Below are 18455 nucleotides of genomic sequence, written 5' to 3'. Positions count from 1 at the left end.
CTAAACGATTCTCCATTTTTTCCAACACACACCATTCTTCATCATTTGCGCCGTGGTCACTGACTTACATTTTCGTTGGTTACCTGTTGGGAGCAAAATGTTTTTATATCGTAGTCTGCCTACTCGTTGTCAGAATGAAGTATCGCGGTTGTATCTCGCCAACCGTAAAATTGTATGTATTATTTTAGTAAATTTTGGCAGACTATCGGTACATCAACCTTTTGTAAAATGGATTAGAAACATCCTGTACGTTAATTCGTATTTTTCTAAGCGAGCTAAACCTGCAATTGAGCAATACTTGTTGGCTGTGAAAAATTAAAAATGATTCCAGACATAACAAGCTGTTCGATTGAGTTACATTATGCCAGACTTTGGAATTTTATCAATCAAACAATCATATGAGTACGATTGAAGAATAGTTGGAAATTCAAACCTCAGGTGAATCCACCGCTTAAGCGACGTCATAAGTAAACTCAAAATAAATTGTTGTATCAATTAAAGCTAAACACACTTCGTCATCGCGAGCGCCGAGTAAGCGATGGCTACCTGCCGCGATGCTCATTCCGCTTTTAGCAACGTGCAAAATTTCTAACGTGAATTAAGCTATGGTAGAAAGAATTGCAAGAAAAAAAATTATTCGGCTGAAAGTCAAGCACCGTTGCAATCGCGAATGAGCCTATCCATGCAACTAAGAAATCGAAGATTTGTGTAAAAATTGTTACCGCCACGCCACGTGACAGAGGACACCCAGGGAAATACCCGTAACCTAAACACATGCAAACTCACCAACCAACGTTGCCGAGTAATGGAGGAGTTACTCGGAAGTCTCTGCTTAAATCTGGAAAAAACAAAAAAGGAAAATAGAGTTAATTTAGAATATTGTCTTTTTTGCTCTTAAATTAATTACTACTTTTGTCTACTTCCATATTTATTGAATGCATGTTACGCAAAGAGAAAAGTTCTACTTCGAATGTACGAGCTGCGATTATCAAACAATAATTAAAATAAGCATTGTTACCTCCTCTGGGATGCTCCACGCTTTACAAGTAGTAGTTCTGGCAGCATCTGAGGAAGAACAGTGAAGCGACGCACAGTTTACACTGCAATAAGAACAAAACAAAATTTTACTCACACAATGTAGACTTGGATTAGAATCTGTGTTACTACAGACTCTTTGTATCAAAATAGTGTTTATTTCATAATAATTTAGTGGTATCCGATGTATCAATAAATAAACTGTAGAAACGAATAATAGAAGTTTGATAAAATAAGCACAAGTATTGAATAAATCAGTGAGCAGTGTTCGACATCAGTCAAGATTAACCAATCAAATGATTCGCCATCAAAAGGAACATTATAATTCGAAATCACATTTCCGTACCTTTCACTTTTATTCACAGAAGTGGATGGTTTACTTTTCACCTTGAACTCAAAAATCCATCGGCCAGGTCACTTCCTTCAAATAATTTCTAGTATCATCAATAGTGCTGCAATGTAGTCTGTACCTGTAATCAGGTAAGAGATGACATTTTCTTCGTATTTCATTTTCCAAATTCAATACACGCACCATTAGAAATTTGCGATTGCTTTTATAGAATATAATCAAATACTGAATAGCAATCCATTTCATCCGAAAGATAAATTTTTCGAAATAAAATTAGCGTGATAATATAATCAAAAATTGTCCGAAACATGTACCTATTTTTTATTCTTCCACAATAGTGTGACCGACCGAGACTCCCTTTCATTCGACCAGCATTCCGATCGATAAGTTTTTATTTGTATACAAAGTACGCCACTGTCAATAAAAAGTATCACGCGATGATCACTACGCTACAATTGCATTTCATAAACATTCACTTATCATCCACCTGAGAAATTTAATCCGCGATCTAAAATCTGAAACGTGAAATTGAACGGTCACATACCGGAAGGTCCGTTTTATCAAGATGTAAAAAAGAAAACAGCACATTATCGTGGCATTTCGTCGTCAGAAAACGCGTGTATGTAGTCAAAAATCCGCAGACGATCAGAAATACCAATCCGTCAATAAGCTGTCTCGGAAAACTTTATACAGCTATAATCAAATAATAAGAATCTGCAGCGTAATAACACTTGATTCCACACTCACTCTGACCTTCTGTGTTGTAGCTGGCTGCCTGATCAGTTCAACAGTAAACACGTGCTGACAATGCAACTACGCATTTATCGTAAACTAGCGCAGCGATCAAAAAAAAAAAAAACAACACCGACACAGAGAGAGAAGGCTTTATATCACTCAAAGCTGAAGTTGCACCAAACAATGAGAACACGGGACACAAAACTCACATCCGATATTCACAGGCTGTTTATACTTTAATAACTCGTTATTTTCTTTGGGTCACGCTGCTGATCGTGTGTTATTCACCGATGAATATAGTGGGTATATATTTTGAACTATCGGCAAGCGTGTCTTTCCTTGGACTGCGCAAAAGCGAATAACGCAGCGCAACGCGACGATCTCGGAAGCAAGTTCAGACCGGTCAGTTCTAGACAACGCTGACGAGCTGCGCGAAGTGAATGCGCAGAGACGCGGGCTACTCGGGGTGTCAGGCGTAAGTTTGTATTCGCTGACGACCTTCAGCGAAATGGAATATGCGTAGAAATGAATGAAGAATATGAGAAAAATTGTGAACCTTGTTTCTTCTTAACGTATGAAGACATTATTTAAACAAATAGAGTATAACGTGTCTCTACGGTATTACATACGTATAGTAAAAGGACAACCGCTTGTCGGGCAGCGCTTTGCTGCCGTTCCCGACACATTTTCACGGACAATTTTCGCTTCGCAGTATCACTAGTAACTTACTAGATGTTACCTACATCTACCTAGTAATTTAACGTAGCAACAGCGATGCCCATTAAATGCCTTGCGTTTACTGCTCTGCTGTTCGGACAGTACGTACGAATGAACGTCAAGCAGGAAAAACTTGCGTTGGAAGTGCAAGTTAACTTTTAGCGAATTGCTGCTGCTTTGCTGCCAATGAAATTCTAGCCTAAGACTACCGCGGCATATTTTGCTGCCCGTGAAAATCCAGCCCGAGAAAAATTCACTGAACGAAATATTTAACCACGCTATCTGTAGCCGTATGACGAAAGATTTTTGCTTCGTTATTTAGTTTTCTTACCTTTGTAGCCAGTTATCCACGTGCTTGATCCAACACCGAGCCAGCCATGGTGTAAGTAATCCAGTCGTCAATGCTGTCATTATTTTACGCGAGCTCGCGTCCCCTGATGTATATATCCTGGCAAAATGTGTAAATAAATTTGTAAAAAAAGTGAAATTTGGTTTATAATATCAGTATTTTCTCGTTTTGATAATTACCGACTGAAATCAGTCAATACTTTGTGAACGAATCAAGTGTACGAGGCACCGATGAGTGAGAGTTAACCTCTTCGAAATCACAACTACTGAATTACATCTGACAGTAATGCTGTCAGGCTTTGCGTATTCGACCTGAACGACTTGGCTTTCAAAAGTTTTGAGGATTACATTAACTGAATAGTAAAAATGGCAGATGTACGCGATATATTGGACATCGAGGTACCGGCCGTGCCAGAGGTTACAAAGGAGGCAATTTTTGGTGTCGACAAGAAAAACAAGAAACGATATGAGTACAAAGTGCCAAAGAGGCCGGAGGGAATGCACCGAGAGGTCTACGCTCTCCTCTACAAAGACAACAATGACGTTCCACCTCTGTTTCCAACAGACACGGGCAAAGGCTACAAGCAGACGAAAGCCAAGCTCGGAATGCGCAAAGTGCGACCCTGGAAATGGACCCCGTTCACAAATCCAGCCAGAACGGATGGTGCGGTGTTTCACCATTGGCGCCGAGTCGCGGATGCTGGCAAAGAATATCCATTTGCCAAGTTCAATAAGAAAGTTCCAATCCCATCCTATACTGACGGAGAATACGTCCAACATTTGGTCACCAGCGGATGGACTCGCTCCGAAACTGACCACCTCTTCGATCTCTGCCGACGATTCGATCTTAGATTTATTATAATCAAAGACAGATGGGATCGTAATAAATTTCCCGACAGATCTGTTGAGGATTTGAAGGAACGGTAAGCTGGAAGGGGAACTTACATGTTTTGCATTTGGGTATCGAATGTGCGAAGAGCTAGAACGATGCTTGCCAGCCTTTGAAAAGTTATTCAATAAAAGCTTTGATATCCCTCAACTTTTTCAGATATTATCAGGTGTGCGGTGCTTTAACGAGAGCCAAATCTCACAACGATAAGGTTTACACGTTTGATGCGGAGCATGAGAAGCGGCGGAAAGAACAGCTGAAGAAATTGTTTGAAAGAACGCCGGAGCAAGTCGAAGAGGAACAAACTTTGCTATCTGAGCTGAGAAAAATTGAACAGCGGAAAAAAGAGAGGGATCGTAAAACGCAAGATTTGCAAAAACTTATTACGGCCGCTGACCATCAGGTTGATCCCAGAAAGACTGAGAGAAAATCAACGAAGAAAAATAATAACTCTAATAGAAATAGACCTACAAAGATCGACTCGGCTCACGTAAGTATATAATTAACTGACCCAATTTCAAAGCGTTGCTATTTGTTGCTATGAATTTGGAATTTTCAGGTGGTCGAGTCGGCTGGAATAAAGTTTCCAGATTTCAAAAATAGCAGCGTAAGCCTTCGTTCGCAAAGGATCAAACTGCCCAGCAGTCTTGGCCAAAAGAAAATGAAGAGTATAGAACAAATGCTGACGGAACTTCACCTAGGTAAGCCTGAATAATTTACCTACTCGATTATCATTCACTGAAAATACATTATTATTTCATATGTACATAAATACAACGTTTGACATTTCTCCTTTCTTTCGGCTGTTACAGAACTGAATCCGCCTCCAACGGAACAGATATGTCAACAATTCAATGAACTACGTAGCGACATTGTGCTGCATTACGAGCTTAAGGGTGCGTTAGCTACCTGCGACTACGAACTACAATCCTTGAGACATCAGTACGAGGCTCTAGCTCCTGGCAAGGTGAGGATGAATTTAGAAACCAGAATCTAATCGTTTCTACGTTGTTTGAATCTAAGCTCGAGACTACTTTGATATGTTTGAAACTTAGCAATATTAAAATTACAATATTTGTTCAAATTTCCCCAGACTCTGACGATTCCGCCATCTCTACTGCCAAAAGTTGAACCAGAAGTTAAGGCAGATATAATTGACGTTGTCGGCTCACCAAGTATGCCAAATGTAACCCAGTAGAGGAGATTCATTTTTCATACTCCCACGAGTACCGAGCACTTTTAGTTTTAAGAAGAAATAATTTAAGAATATATCCGACGTTCCAGTACAAGTTCCTAATGCATTAATTTCTCATCATTCATCTATAATTTTGGAATTCGTCGTCGCTGATATCATCGAATTTTTGTCATCTGGAACAGAAAAGTATAAAATCAGGAGAAATTGATGGATCAAATGATTTATTATTGGGAAAACTGTAATCGATGAAATCATTACCATCATCGTAAACAAAAGGCTTCATCAAGAGTACCATGACTAGACCAAAGACAGCGGAGCCACCACAGGCGTAGATTATAACATCCCTGTAATAAGCCGGACAGTCGGACAGGCACTTCCTGGAATTAAGAGACAGGAAATGTAATTAATAATGCAAAGAGCACTCAATAAATTTTACTATTATTATTATTTTATCACAAACTACTTGCATTGATTGAATCGCCATCACAGCCAAGCCGTTGCTCAATTTATCGGTAAAGCTCATTGCTCCATAAACGAATGCTCCGCTGTCCGAACTCTGGCCAATTAAATCGGCAGTGATCCCAAGACTAGTGACGAGCATAACCGAGCCACTGGCACCTAGAAAATTAAAAATTAAAGATTGACCATACCAGTTATAATTTGCAAGCCATAAAAAATGGTCAAATTTACCAAGCAGCATGGAGACCGGGTATATTTCGTACGTGGTATACATTTTGCCGTTTCCAAGTCGAATCCAGACACACGCAGTCAATCCAAGCATTACTCCGATGAAATAAGATACTTTTCTTCCCAGTTTTGTGTTCAATCTTTCGATTATTAAGGAAGTTATAAAACTGCTGAGAAACATCGTTAGCGGTACTACAGCCAGCGATGTTGCTACCATTTTCAAATAGTCGTGTAAATACAATGGTATATAAACTTGTGACAAATTAACAAACAGTCTCGTGGGCATGTAAACACCGGCTACTTTATAGAACTGAATGTCCATCAGTATAGTACCGACAGATCTCGTGTTGCGTCTTTGAGGTCCTGTAATGGACAAATTCATACGCGTTGGTCAATTTCTATTATTCATTACTCTTTTAACACTTTAGAAAAATATCTACCTGTCGTATCGCTGGTTCCTTGTTCTTTTACATAAATATGAAATATTAACGATGCCCAAGCGCCAACTGCCAATCCGATTATTACCACTGTTTGAAAATGAGGCGCATCTTTTGGTCCGATCTGAGAATTTGAAGCGGTGTCACTCGTTATGTGCAGGACTGCCCAAGTAATGCAGTAAACAAGTACATTTGAGCATACGGTAAAGCTATACCTGTGCAAATAGAAAATGATATCCGTGAGCAATGTATCAAATGCTAATTACGCAATGGTGACATGTTTCTGAAAAACTGTAAAAGCTTGAAACTTTGCAACGTTTCTAATTACGAATATATACAGAATGCGATTACGGAAATAGTATTCACCTAATTGCTGTAAGTTCTGTTCTCTCGTGTTCGGATGGCGTTAGATCGGGAATCAATGAAAGATGCGATATTTGAACGGCAGCCCAGCCGAATTGAAATATGATAACAAAACCGGCATAATAAACTAATTGAGCCCACTGGTGAGATCCTTCGCACTTTATGCACGGCGAGAATATGAATGGAAACGAAAAAACCACACCGACGGTGCCTGTGCGAGAATCAGAATGAAAAGATTATGAAATCCGTGGAACAGTGCGGCGCTTTCTTCTCTTACCCAACAAATGCCAAGTTTTTCTCTTTCCGTAACGACACAACCAGAAATCATCGTTTCTATCGCATTGCAATCCGATAAAAGGCGTCGCCAATGCATCGGCCACCTGACCGATCAGCATTACGACTCCGGACAACGCGGCGCTAAACTTGAGTACGGAGTGAAAAAATACCAAAATATACGTGAACCACATGGAGGCGCAAATGTCGTTCATTACATGGCCCACACCATAGGCAAAGCGCAGCCTCAACGGCAGCCTTCTGACAATCTCCGTGTAATCACTTGAGATGGAATGAATCGACCTTTGCATTTTGCTCCTCTATCGTTTGACGACCACAGCTTTTACCTGTGTAGCAGATAAAGGAAAACTGTGAGTCAACAAAGGCCTCGTATTGCAAATAAGTATATTTTATTATAATATCGCCTTTATTTATATATTGCTTATCAAACTATTCCGCAATACCGGACTTAACCAATATCCGCAACTTCTTTGACGAGGTATTATTCGCTTATAAATTTTTATAACCGTTTTCCGCTCAGTTTCTCTACCGCATCACAGTATGACAGATCACGTGACTGTCAAAATGACAATGTAAAAGAGGGAACAACACGAACGGATGTTTTCCGTCCGTATCTTGACATTTGCGATGCAGGGCGGCCATGTTTGTTCTCGTAACGGTGTCATCACAACGTGTCTCGGCTACAGCTTGATATCGTGTAGTATATTGTGCTATATTTCAACGCTGTTCCGATAATTCATCGAAAAAAGGTAACCGGTTGCGAAATTGAAGCTGCGTTGCTCGTCGCTACGCTGTCTGATCGTGAACTATTCCGAATAGCCGCTGCAGCGTCTCATTAGTAAGTGCAGCACGAACGGCATTGCGAATATCTTAATTAGATTCCGCGCACCCCCGCGGGATTATAGCCAATGCGGTCTCTTTGAATTTCGCTTATTATCGTTATCGCGCCGAGGTCAGAGCGGCGATGAACGATTATATGCCGTTTATTGGGATCCAAAGATCGGTTAAGTGGAAATATTGTGTTTACCGCAGATCGCTGAACTTGCACTCAACGTATAAAAGTCACGCGCAGCATGCATTATGCAATATTAATTAACGCGAAAAAGATAATCGCGAACGACGTTTACGATCGTTTAATATCCAACTGCAGCGTTTGCCGCAGTTGAATTTAATTGCTCGTAAGACTCGTTGTTTATCGGCGATTTTCAATTTTTATTGTAAACTTTGGCTTTTCACAACTCGCCGTTGTACGGTTTTAAATTTAATTATATTAAATGAAACGAATACGCGTATTGAACGTGCAATGTTATTACTTACCCTCAACCGTATTTTCGTTCGACAAGATTCGGAATTGTTAATAAGCTGTAATTTGGATATAACTTCGTTCGAAATGTGTACAAACCGATAGCACCGATTACGCGTAACAAAAGAATGCCGAGCACCGATCATACCTATAATGGAAAATCGACTATAAAGCTAAGCACGCATTGAAATGCGATGTTGACGGTGTTGCCTCAGTCCGCAGACAATTTTATTGGTGTACGCAACTCGAGACGGAATACTATTGCTCCATGACGTAATTGATTCGAGCATTAAACTAGTTGCGTTGACGGAAGAATTTAAATACGGTTACCCCTGGGAAAATGTTGAGATCGGTACCCGGCGAGTCAGTGAGTCTTGGTCCATAAGAAACTGTGTTGGCGATCCGGTAGCTTCTTTATCGACAAGAGCCGTTTTGCGTGCAACCCCATAAAACACGTTCAACCCCGTTAGAATAGGCAACCCCTTTTTCGTATAAGTCTGGCAGTCTACAGTCTAACGCTAGTGGTATTACTAAACAGCTACTGCGATTGAACCACTGATATATGTATACACATGTATCAGTGGATTGAACACTGAAAACTCATGCATATACGTATATATCGGCTTTTGATTCGTAAACGATCATAGCAAACTGTATATATGTAGATTTGCCTCGATTAATTATTTAATAAAAATTCCTTCGTCGTTAGTTTGTTTTAAATCGTCATTGTTTAAAATACGTGCACCGGATGCATGCGCAGATACGATGAATTTCTCTACCGAAATTATAAAGCTGATGCCAAAGTTACCGACGAAACAAACGATTCAAATGCCGGACCTCGAATCCCCCCGTTGTCTGTGTACCAGTCGGCGCAATGCACGACGGGACGATGGGTTGTGCTGGGAGCAGATACAAGATGGCTGACACTTGTTAGTGGTGTATTTTTGTTCGATTCAAAGTGCATTTTACACAGCGAAGTCGAAGAGACCTAAACAAGATTAATCCAGCGGTGAACGGAGTGCCTTGATAGCGGATAGTATTTCGACGAAGTGACTGTAACCGTAGGGAGTCTCAGTGTCGTGAAATTTTCTATAATCAGATATTTTGATACAATGCATGTATACGTATAACCGGGTGTGCAGGCGTAGAGGGATTCAGGATAGATACTTACGCGCTGCTTTGATGTGCTGTGAAAGTGTGTTGTAAAAAGTGTACGACGATGATAATTATTCGTCAGCGTCAAGGAGCGTCATGTTAGCGCGGATTCTTTTCTTACGTTATAGCGATGCAACAATAATTCTTGCTAAATACTAGTGTGCGCTCAATAAAAGATATAGAGAAACCTAGTGTCTATGGCCTAAACCTTCGATCATATTCCACTCCTCGTCGCGACCAAAACTCACTGTGATTCACAAGGCTGGTTCTGCAGGACGATTCCGCTGCTGCTGCTCGTTATTCAAAACATCGAAAAACGCTGTCACTGGATTAAATGAAAGGTAAAAAAGAGCGCATAGCGCTACTCAGATTTTACAATAATGAAACAGTCTCTTCAACCCTATTTCTCCTCACTCCGCACGTTGGTATTTACTGATCCTCCGCCGTTAATTAACAGTCTTGTAACGGTACTCGGATTAGCCTGTCATCGCATTGTCGTCGACTGTCAATTGTCACAAATGCGTACGCGGCTTAACCTAATCGGTGTTTACCGACATATCATTCGCTTTTATTATTACAACAGATATCACGATATTCCCGAACTTTTCTCCTAATCCGCACATCGTCGTCGTCGTCGTCGTCGTCTTCGTCTTGAAAACAACGAATCTTGTCGAAATAATCGGCCGTAACTTTGCAGGCCGCAGACCGAGTTACGTGGGCTAGAAAAGTCGACGCACTTCGAACACACGCAAACGTCGCTTCTTCTTCTTCTTCTTTATGGGCGGCACAAACGCGTACGAGTCTCGCCTCTTCCTCCTCCTCCGTCTTCTCCTCATCCCGAGGACGCTTTCCTGCACACAACATTATCAACGAACGCATCCCGTGGCAGAAGAGTCAGCGGGTTTCCTGTTTTTTCGGACTCCTTTGTCGTTGTTTTATCCTCGACCCTTTTTCGCGCTAAATTGGAACGCGTGTCTCCCTTGCATATCGACCGTTATTCCTCGGAGTGAAATAATATAACAAACAATCTGCCGTCGACTCCTCCTAGTTCGGTATAGTTGTCAGGTGAGTTGTTTACGTTGGAACGCGCGTTTAACCCTTTGAGTCACACGTTATTGTGCTGAGTCAACTTTTGCAACGAGATGGTATTTTATCGGTTTTCGGGTCGCTGATTACGAATCCGAGTTCAAATTTTTTTTATCCAAGATGGCGGATCCAATATGGCCGACGAAAATTTCAAATTTGATCGAATACGCGCAATAAAACTCTACGCAGGGGTTTTCGAGGTCGCAGTTCGGATTCGCCTTACTGAATTTTCAACATCTGATTTCAGATTGGTAATCAGTGACCTCAAAAATCCCTGGACAGTATTTTTTCTCCGGATTCGATCGAATTTGAAATTTTCACGCCATATTCGATCCGCCATCTTGAATTTTTGAAATTCGATTTCGGATTTGTAATCAGCGACCCTAAAAACTTGTACATGTGTGGAGGAATAAATTTCTCGGAATTTAATTATTCCTTCATTTTTCACGATTTTTGAATCATTCAATTTCCTTTTAACAATAACAATTTAAATTATATCGCAATAATTACTCTCTAAAAAAACGCCAAAGAAATATGTTTTAAAAGTTCTCCAAATATTGAAAAAAAATATAACTTATCACTACGATTCGAAGGGCTTGAATGAGAAATCCTTCTTATCCTCTTTTTGTTTCTTTCTCTCTCTATAATTTTTTCCAATTCTCGTTCCCTTTATCCGTGTAATGCCTACCTCACTGCGTCTAAACTTTTTTTCCGTCTCTTTTATTATATCCCGACCGAACGTTTATTCGTTTACTTTTATCGCCACACGGACTTTATTTATTTATTTTTCTATTTCCAATTCGTACGTCGAAAAAAACACGCGCACCGCACAGCTGCAGACGTCCCTGGGTTTTAATTTTTCGCGGACAATTATCGTCGTCTCCTCTCTTGGCTGTGTTTGTTCGTTTTTTTTTTTTTTTTTGTCTTTTGTTTTTTGTTTTTTATTCTTTATTTTCTTGTTTCTTATTCTTTCAGTTTTCCACTTCTTCTCTTCTATCTATCGGGAATTTAAATATTTACACAGCTACGTACGTTTCTACATTAATCTTCTTTCTCTTTTCAATCTTCTTCTCAGCACATGCGTTATAGGTATACTACACTCGTTCCATCCTTCTCGTCCTCGGCTTTTTCTAGAACAATTAATAATATAATCCATTCGCATGCGTCTAACAGCGATCAACTCGCGACGGTGTAAACATAAACGTCTGTATATCACTCGTTACACACGATTGTATTTTTCTTCGTCTCTTTTCCTTAAAAAAATAGAAAAAAAATTTCCCTTGTTTATAATTCATTGTCGCAGCAGTTCTTCCATATCGTTTTTCTTTTTACCTCCTCTCTCTTTGTTGCATCCGGAAATGCTGCTGGCGCATTGCTGCGCGACATTTTTGCGATAAGGAATATGGATCGCGTTAAATATACATATTTTATTTCATTAGTAAGTAATTTTTTCGTCATCAAAAGTTTTTCGCAACCAAACCAACCTTTCGCGATCAATTTTTTTTTTTTTTTTTTTTGATGCGTCGGTCACGTTACAAGCGAAGATAATAAATTTTTGCGTCAAGGAATGGTTAACCAGCTGATTTTTTTCAAACTACGATCGAGCCGAAGCAGCGGCAGCAATTAACAAACGTCAATTTAGACACGACGGTGATAATTATACGAATATTCGTCGAGGAACGACGACTCGACGCAGCCAACAGAATACGCGATTCGATTCGTCGAAACGACCTTGACGTTGTCTTACGTGTGCATGTAATTAATGACTTAGGGGCCATTCGTTAATTACGTAAGGGTCCCGAGGGGGAGGGGGGGGGGTAAAGAAATGTATGCGTGCCCTTATCTTGGCGAGGGGCAGGGGGGGGAAGTAAAACTTATTCTTGTACTCTCTTTTCGATCTTGTAAATAAAAATTATAGTACGTTCCTCCCGTTTATTGATATTATTTTAATTATTCGGAAAAACTAGATAGAATCTTACGTAAGACGGGGAGGAAGAGTTTAAGAAATCTTATGTGCCCTTACATGGTGGCAGGGGGGGGGGGGGGGTGGTCAAAAATGACCAAAATCGTCCTTACGTAATTAATGAATGGCCCGTTACTTACTTGCTTACTTATTTAAATACTTACTTCTTTCCCCTTGGCGCATTTATCGTCACATATAGATTAGTTAGGTAATATCTAATCGTGCAGTTACGAACAATGAAATAGAAAAGAAAAAAAAATGACACACTTTCAATTTCAAGGTCTATATATATATATATATATATATAATATGGTGGAAATAATTATTTTCTTATTTTTACAACGATGATTTTGAAGGAACTAAGATTGAGAAATATCGAGTATTTTTTGTTTCATTGAATACCGTTTAACGAATTTCAAATTTTTCACTTCTCCAAAATCCCGAAATAACGATTTTTACGAAGCGTGGAATCGTTACGATAACCTTACCAACTTTAACACGATATAATTTCGACCTCTGACTACCAATTTTATTTTACGATTAACCCTTTCACTCACAAAAATTTTTACGCCCTAGTAATTATCACGGTTTATCGTTAATTCTCACTTCATATTTGTGATCAGCGACTCGAAAAACTCCCGAGTCACAAGTTTCGGCTAATATCATCGAATCTTTATAGTTTTTTCGATTCTACATCCGCCATGTTGATTCCGCCATCTTGGATTTAGAAATCATCAAATACTGATTCACTTTAGATTCGTGCACGGTAACCCTGAAACTCAGGCTGATATATCGAGTTGAAAAATGTGTGAGCGAAATGATTAAGTAGAGAAATTCGGACACTCTCGTAATTCTGGTATAGAAATTTTTAGTAGGTTATCATCGTACACTTTTTCCTAGATTATCGTCTTTTGTACAGATGATTATAGAACGGCTCGGCTTGGCGCTGTCTTGTTCTTCGTCATCGAATGTTGAAATGGATATGAATTTTTTTTATAGAATATAGTCAAATTCCCGGTTTAGAAACGTAACAAATGTTGACTTTTTCACAAGACTCAACTATTGAGTTAAGGTGAGTTGAAATATGTACGACAGATTCTCTAAATCCGTCCGGATCATACTGAAAAGCTGAAAAGATCATTGTTCGAATTTATAGACAAATTTTAATAACAGGTACTCAAATTGCCCGTCGTAAGTTTTCCTCGTGCGAGAAGAAATACAAGTTCCGATAGAGCAAAGTTCCGACAAATTAAAATATACTCGCACAGCGTGATTTACTCGACGAGTGGGTGTGAAAAATGAGAAAAACCGAAAATCAAAATGATCAGGATACCGGACATAAAAATATGCTGAAATTTCACCATGTCAGAAATTTACGGATCTGAAAATCTCTGACGTTTCGTCAAAGTTTGTTTTCCTTACTTAATCGAGTTTCGTCATCGAAATATTCGCAACTTATCAAATTCGGAATTTCAATCCCGCCCCATTTTGTGGAAACACCTGCACCTTATGCGACCAATTCTCTCCATGCATGCGATAGGCTGCGTCGTGTATCACACACACACACACACAAAGAAACGCGAAAGTCGGACAGCGTGCGTTGTGTTAGAAATTTAACGCACTCGGTGCCGGGTATAGCAGCCGTATTATAAAACGGCTGTGCGCCAAACACGCCTTCTTCTATTCGATAAGGAGAAAACAGAGAGACGGATGATCGGGTCGAACTCATTGTCAGTAACGTTACTTTAACGATGCATGTATTCACAAAAAGAAAAAAAACATCGTTCACACTCGCATCCGTAGAATTTTTTAAAATTCAGCTAGTAAATAATAACAGCAAAAAAAAAAAACATTTTCACACTTTGTAAAAGTCAACTTCTTGAAAGTCATTCTAAAACTGTATAATAACGATTTTTTTTTGTTTTTTTTTTCTTTTCATCAACTTGAAGTTAGCAACTTCAGTATCGCGAAGTATCGACGAAAGATTAATATTCTGCAAGTTCAGAATGTTTCTAAATTACAAGTCAATTATTTTTTTGCCAAATTATAGTTTCGTGAATGTTAGAAAAAAAAAAAATTCGACAATTGTAAACGAACAAATTTTCTTCGACTTGATATTTTTTTTTTTTTTTTCCCACGTTTCCCTACGTTAAAGATATTCGCGACGCGAGTTACAATATTTTACACCACCAGTTCAGGCGTTGTTTAAAAGTCCCCACTTGTAGTCATTTACTATCTTATTATGCGTTCGCGCCTCGTTTTCTCAACACCGCGAGCGTTTCTAATCGTAATTTACAACAACGTTAATCTTCCCATCTCTCTCACTCTCTCAACACCGAATGATCAAACCTATATACACCTATAAGTTACAGAGCTACTTTATCTCTCGGACCGGTGTGCAGGTGTCGATGACGATGATGACGACGATTATTTAACATCGTGTCGCGATAAACTATACTTTGTTACTTCGTTACCCGATGGAAGATGGGAATGAAAACATTTACGACGACGAAAACTTGTTGCTCGGAAAGTGAAAAATCAAAGTCGATTTTCCATTCGAAGATTTTTTTGATTTCTTTAAAATTTCTTTATTCTCTTTCTCCCGTCTCATCGTTCTTCTCTGCTTCTTTTTCCGCGACGAAACGAAACGCAGGCGACTCGGTTCGTCCGTTGCACTGCCGGCGAGAGAGGTGAGCTGGGGGAGGAGGTAAGACGAGAGACGACGGACGAGGGATGAATGGAAGCGGTGGTCCACGTCGCAGTGCCGCTGCCGCCGGTGGAAATGGGAGCGGAGTCGGTGAACCCCCGCCGATCGCCACCCTCGTAGTCTACAAGGACGAAGCAGGATACGGGATGAAGGTTTCCGGCGACAACCCCGTCTACGTTCAATCCGTCAAGGAAGGTACGCCCTCGAAAACGTGGATTAATTTCGCTGTGGGAAAAGTTGAAGATATCAGTTTTCTCTGTCGTGGGAAATTGGAAATGGATTTTTTTCTCTTTTTTTTTTTCTCTCATATCATGATTCGTTTGGTACAATTAAAATTTTTTTTCGATGCAATTGGGTTAAATTTGGTAAAAAGCACACGAAACGAAAATCATTGTTTCGAGATTTAATTATTGTGAAAAATGTAAAATAAAATGTACACGTGTTGTATAAAAATTACGGTACAATCAAAGCGAGTATCTTTATTTTTCACATGTACCGAAGCCTCGAGCAATTGATTAATTATAAACGCGATCTGTGTACAGCGTTTAATAACTTGACGTTTAAAATCGCTTCAAATGTATTCTTGATTTTCATTTTCAATTGTGCTTGAAACATTTCAAATTAATATAACATATACACATGATCGTGTGTAAAATCAATAGCGCGAAAAAAATTCACTCCCGTCGGTCGATGATTATACGTAACGAAACTCGCTCGCGGTGTGTTTTGCAAATATACAAGAAATTCTACCGCCTGCAGTTATTTGTTTACTTTTTAACATATCGCCGACTCGGACGCGTTACATTATAACTTCTTCGTGCTTGAACGCCTGCTTATAAATACATAACATTGTCATGCTCGATGGTGATACGGTTATAATTAATTAATTGATTGATTGATTGATTGATTGATTGATTTATTGCAGGTGGCGCGGCGGCGAGAGCGGGACTTCACTCTGGTGACAAAATAATAAAGGTAATAAAGCGAAGTTTTTATTTCATATTTTATGTTTCTTAATATTATTATAGTTTTTGTTCTCACAATTCGCCCGTTAATTAGCCCCTCAATTCGTAAAAAGAAAAGCAAGAAAATTAAAATCCCACCGTATTACAATATTAAAAATCTTCAGAAGACAGTTTTCTAATTCGTTTGTTACGATCTTACTATAAAATTAATCTTACAATTAAACGCACAACGCGTTTCGGACCAGAGTGAAAACTTTCAAGAATTATCTCTACCGCGCACGTATAAATCAGAGAAAAGTTGATAATACCGATGGAAAAAGAGAAAAAGATAAGAAAACAAATCAGTTACGAAAGTAAAGTTTTATAAATTCTTACTCGTACAGTCGCATCGACGTTTTTTCCCCTACCGCAATTTAAACACCGATTTATACGCTTGTATTATCCTTCTATCATTGTTATACCTGGAATTATGATCAGGCATATTTGTATACATACGTATAAATACCATAGACTGAAGAGTATCGACGGCCATACCGTTATATTGTTATCCTTATTTAATTTTTTTTTTTTTTTTCCTCATTGTTATACATCCTGACGCGGTTGATCGTTGTTATTGGCATTCACCCAGTTCAGTTCTTTATACACGCTGCTTCTGCTCGTCGATCAGCTGCAGCCACTCTGTAATCTGAAACTTGAATTATGTAATACATGTATTATCAATTTGCAAATATGTATACATGTGTGTGTGTGTGTGTGTGTGTTGTATCTCTGATTTGACAAATTTTATATATGTAATTAATATAACTAATAATATGATAACGGTTTTGGCGCAGGTGAACGGTGTCAACGTAATGCAGTCAACGCACACCGACGTCGTCCAGCTGATCAAATGTAAGCATGTCGTCGATAATAAGAATCGGATTAATTATACGTAATTACGCCCAACTGCGATCCTTCGAAGGCGACGCCTCGTCTCTGCGACGGAGAAAAAAAAAAAGACAAACTAAAACGAGAAGCGGAAAGTTGAGGATGAAAAATAACAAGAAGAAGGGAGAATTGAAGTGGAGAATTGAAAAGAAAATAACAATGAGACGGAAGTCGGTAACTTTAACGTAACGAAACATCGGGAAAGAAAACCGTTATATCAAACAATTTTAAAATCGCTTTCAAAGATTCGACTTTTCAAAATAAGAGAATGTTTTTTCCCTCGTTATCACGGTTTACTAAATCTCGAAAATTGCCAAAGTTTCCAAAGTAAAGATTTTTCCTAAACGTGCATCGTTAAAGTAACGTTACCAACTTCGTCATCCTCGTAAAAAAAAACTAAAAAAAGGCCGTGAGCGCCTGCAATTGGGAATTTAAAAACTAAACGGAGAAGACTCTTCTCTCTTTGCCGCATAGTTATTTAACGCAAAAACAAAAAAAAAACAAAAAATGAAACTTGCAGCATTTTTTTCATTCTTTTCTTCAATTGTCAATCGCGTTTCCGGTTCTGACGATCACGACTATTTCGCGTCGCGGTTACGTCGTTATTTTGTTGTTTGTTTGTTATTGTTGTTGTTGTTATTATCGGGTACGCACAAAGTGACACATGTATGAGTGAGACTCTCGCCTGCAAGGCAAGACTGACGTAAGCGTGAGAGTTAATAGCGGTGACTGCTTCGCCCATCCGTCCGTCTGTTTAGCCGTCGGACAATCCGCGTACACACAGAGAAACTGGCAGGCCAGGCTAAGACTCTAAAAACGCCTAGCCTCAATAATGGATTCGATCTCTCGTCTCCTTGAAATAAAAAAAAAAAAAATTATTTTATCGTCGTTCTAGCACGCCTCGATTTCGTTTTTTCGCTCGATCGATTTTTCCCTAATTTATTGCTTTCAACGCGAGTTGCTAACAAGCTTTTTAATCGCTGGCTCATTCAATAGTTTCATTTATTACACTATTAATCCAATAATCTAATTTTTCTCACTATTCGATTGGAATTATTCTTAATATTGATTCATCGACTGAAAATCTTCAGTCTCGTTCAACTGTTACAAGAATCTTTGTTATTATTGACTAGAATTTGTTTAATATCAGTAGCTAGCTGTAGGAGTTGAAATTCTGACAGAAAAATTGAAAATATGAGAAAATTAAAATTTTTCGTTATCACGCTCGCGAAAATTGACGAGCCATTTCGAGTACTCCGTTCTTTCTTTTTTTTTTTTTCCCCCATCCTTTCCGCTACTC

General features: G+C 39.1%; 3 protein-coding genes and 1 long non-coding RNA gene across 14 annotated transcripts in view; 2 read left to right on the top strand and 2 right to left on the bottom strand.

Moving 5' to 3' along the window:
- Positions 1-786: 786 nt before the first annotated feature.
- Positions 787-3268, bottom strand: LOC124186535. The gene is made up of 4 exons (XR_006871688.1): positions 3168-3268; positions 1382-1505; positions 1019-1100; positions 787-838 (listed from the first exon to the last, which is right to left on the bottom strand). It is a non-coding gene; the product is annotated as an uncharacterized LOC124186535 (long non-coding RNA).
- On the top strand, positions 3250-5727 carry LOC124186530 (DNA methyltransferase 1-associated protein 1). The gene is made up of 5 exons (XM_046578324.1): positions 3250-4107; positions 4233-4563; positions 4633-4774; positions 4886-5040; positions 5167-5727. Exons 1-5 carry the CDS (start codon positions 3551-3553, stop codon positions 5269-5271), a joined length of 1290 nt encoding a protein of 429 aa, XP_046434280.1. The 5' UTR covers positions 3250-3550; the 3' UTR covers positions 5272-5727.
- LOC124186529 (major facilitator superfamily domain-containing protein 12-like) lies at positions 4802-9883 on the bottom strand. Of its 5 annotated transcripts, none has more exons than XM_046578323.1 (8): positions 9756-9883; positions 7033-7375; positions 6759-6966; positions 6396-6607; positions 5959-6318; positions 5736-5886; positions 5527-5645; positions 4802-5441 (listed from the first exon to the last, which is right to left on the bottom strand). In XM_046578323.1, the coding sequence occupies exons 2-8, from the start codon at positions 7337-7339 to the stop codon at positions 5386-5388; spliced, it is 1413 nt and encodes a 470-aa protein (XP_046434279.1). In that variant the 5' UTR covers positions 7340-7375; positions 9756-9883; the 3' UTR covers positions 4802-5385. The 5 variants fall into 5 exon arrangements, with proteins under 5 accessions (XP_046434279.1, XP_046434276.1, XP_046434277.1 ...); XM_046578320.1 differs by lacking the exon at positions 9756-9883 and adding an exon at positions 8367-8496; XM_046578321.1 differs by lacking the exon at positions 9756-9883 and adding an exon at positions 7539-7787.
- Positions 9712-18455, top strand: part of LOC124186522 (rho guanine nucleotide exchange factor 11) — a 42252-nt gene continuing 33508 nt past the window's right edge. For 4 of the 7 annotated variants that reach the window (XM_046578306.1, XM_046578304.1, XM_046578302.1 and 1 more), the window contains exons 1-4: positions 9712-9848; positions 15210-15458; positions 16189-16238; positions 17062-17119. In XM_046578306.1, coding sequence (XP_046434262.1) covers positions 15290-15458; positions 16189-16238; positions 17062-17119 — 277 coding nt within the window. In that variant the 5' untranslated portion in view covers positions 9712-9848; positions 15210-15289. Of the gene's footprint in view, positions 9849-10227; positions 10573-14944; positions 15100-15209; positions 15459-16188; positions 16239-16910; positions 16930-17061; positions 17120-18455 lie in introns of those variants that run through there. The other 3 variants (XM_046578301.1, XM_046578300.1, XM_046578305.1) reach the window with 3 other exon arrangements.

The sequence above is a fragment of the Neodiprion fabricii genome, chromosome 7, assembly GCF_021155785.1.
Source record: "Neodiprion fabricii isolate iyNeoFabr1 chromosome 7, iyNeoFabr1.1, whole genome shotgun sequence".
Taxonomy (NCBI): domain Eukaryota; kingdom Metazoa; phylum Arthropoda; class Insecta; order Hymenoptera; family Diprionidae; genus Neodiprion; species Neodiprion fabricii.
Note: the sequence above shows the minus strand (reverse complement) of the source record. Positions and strands in the feature narration are given on the sequence as shown.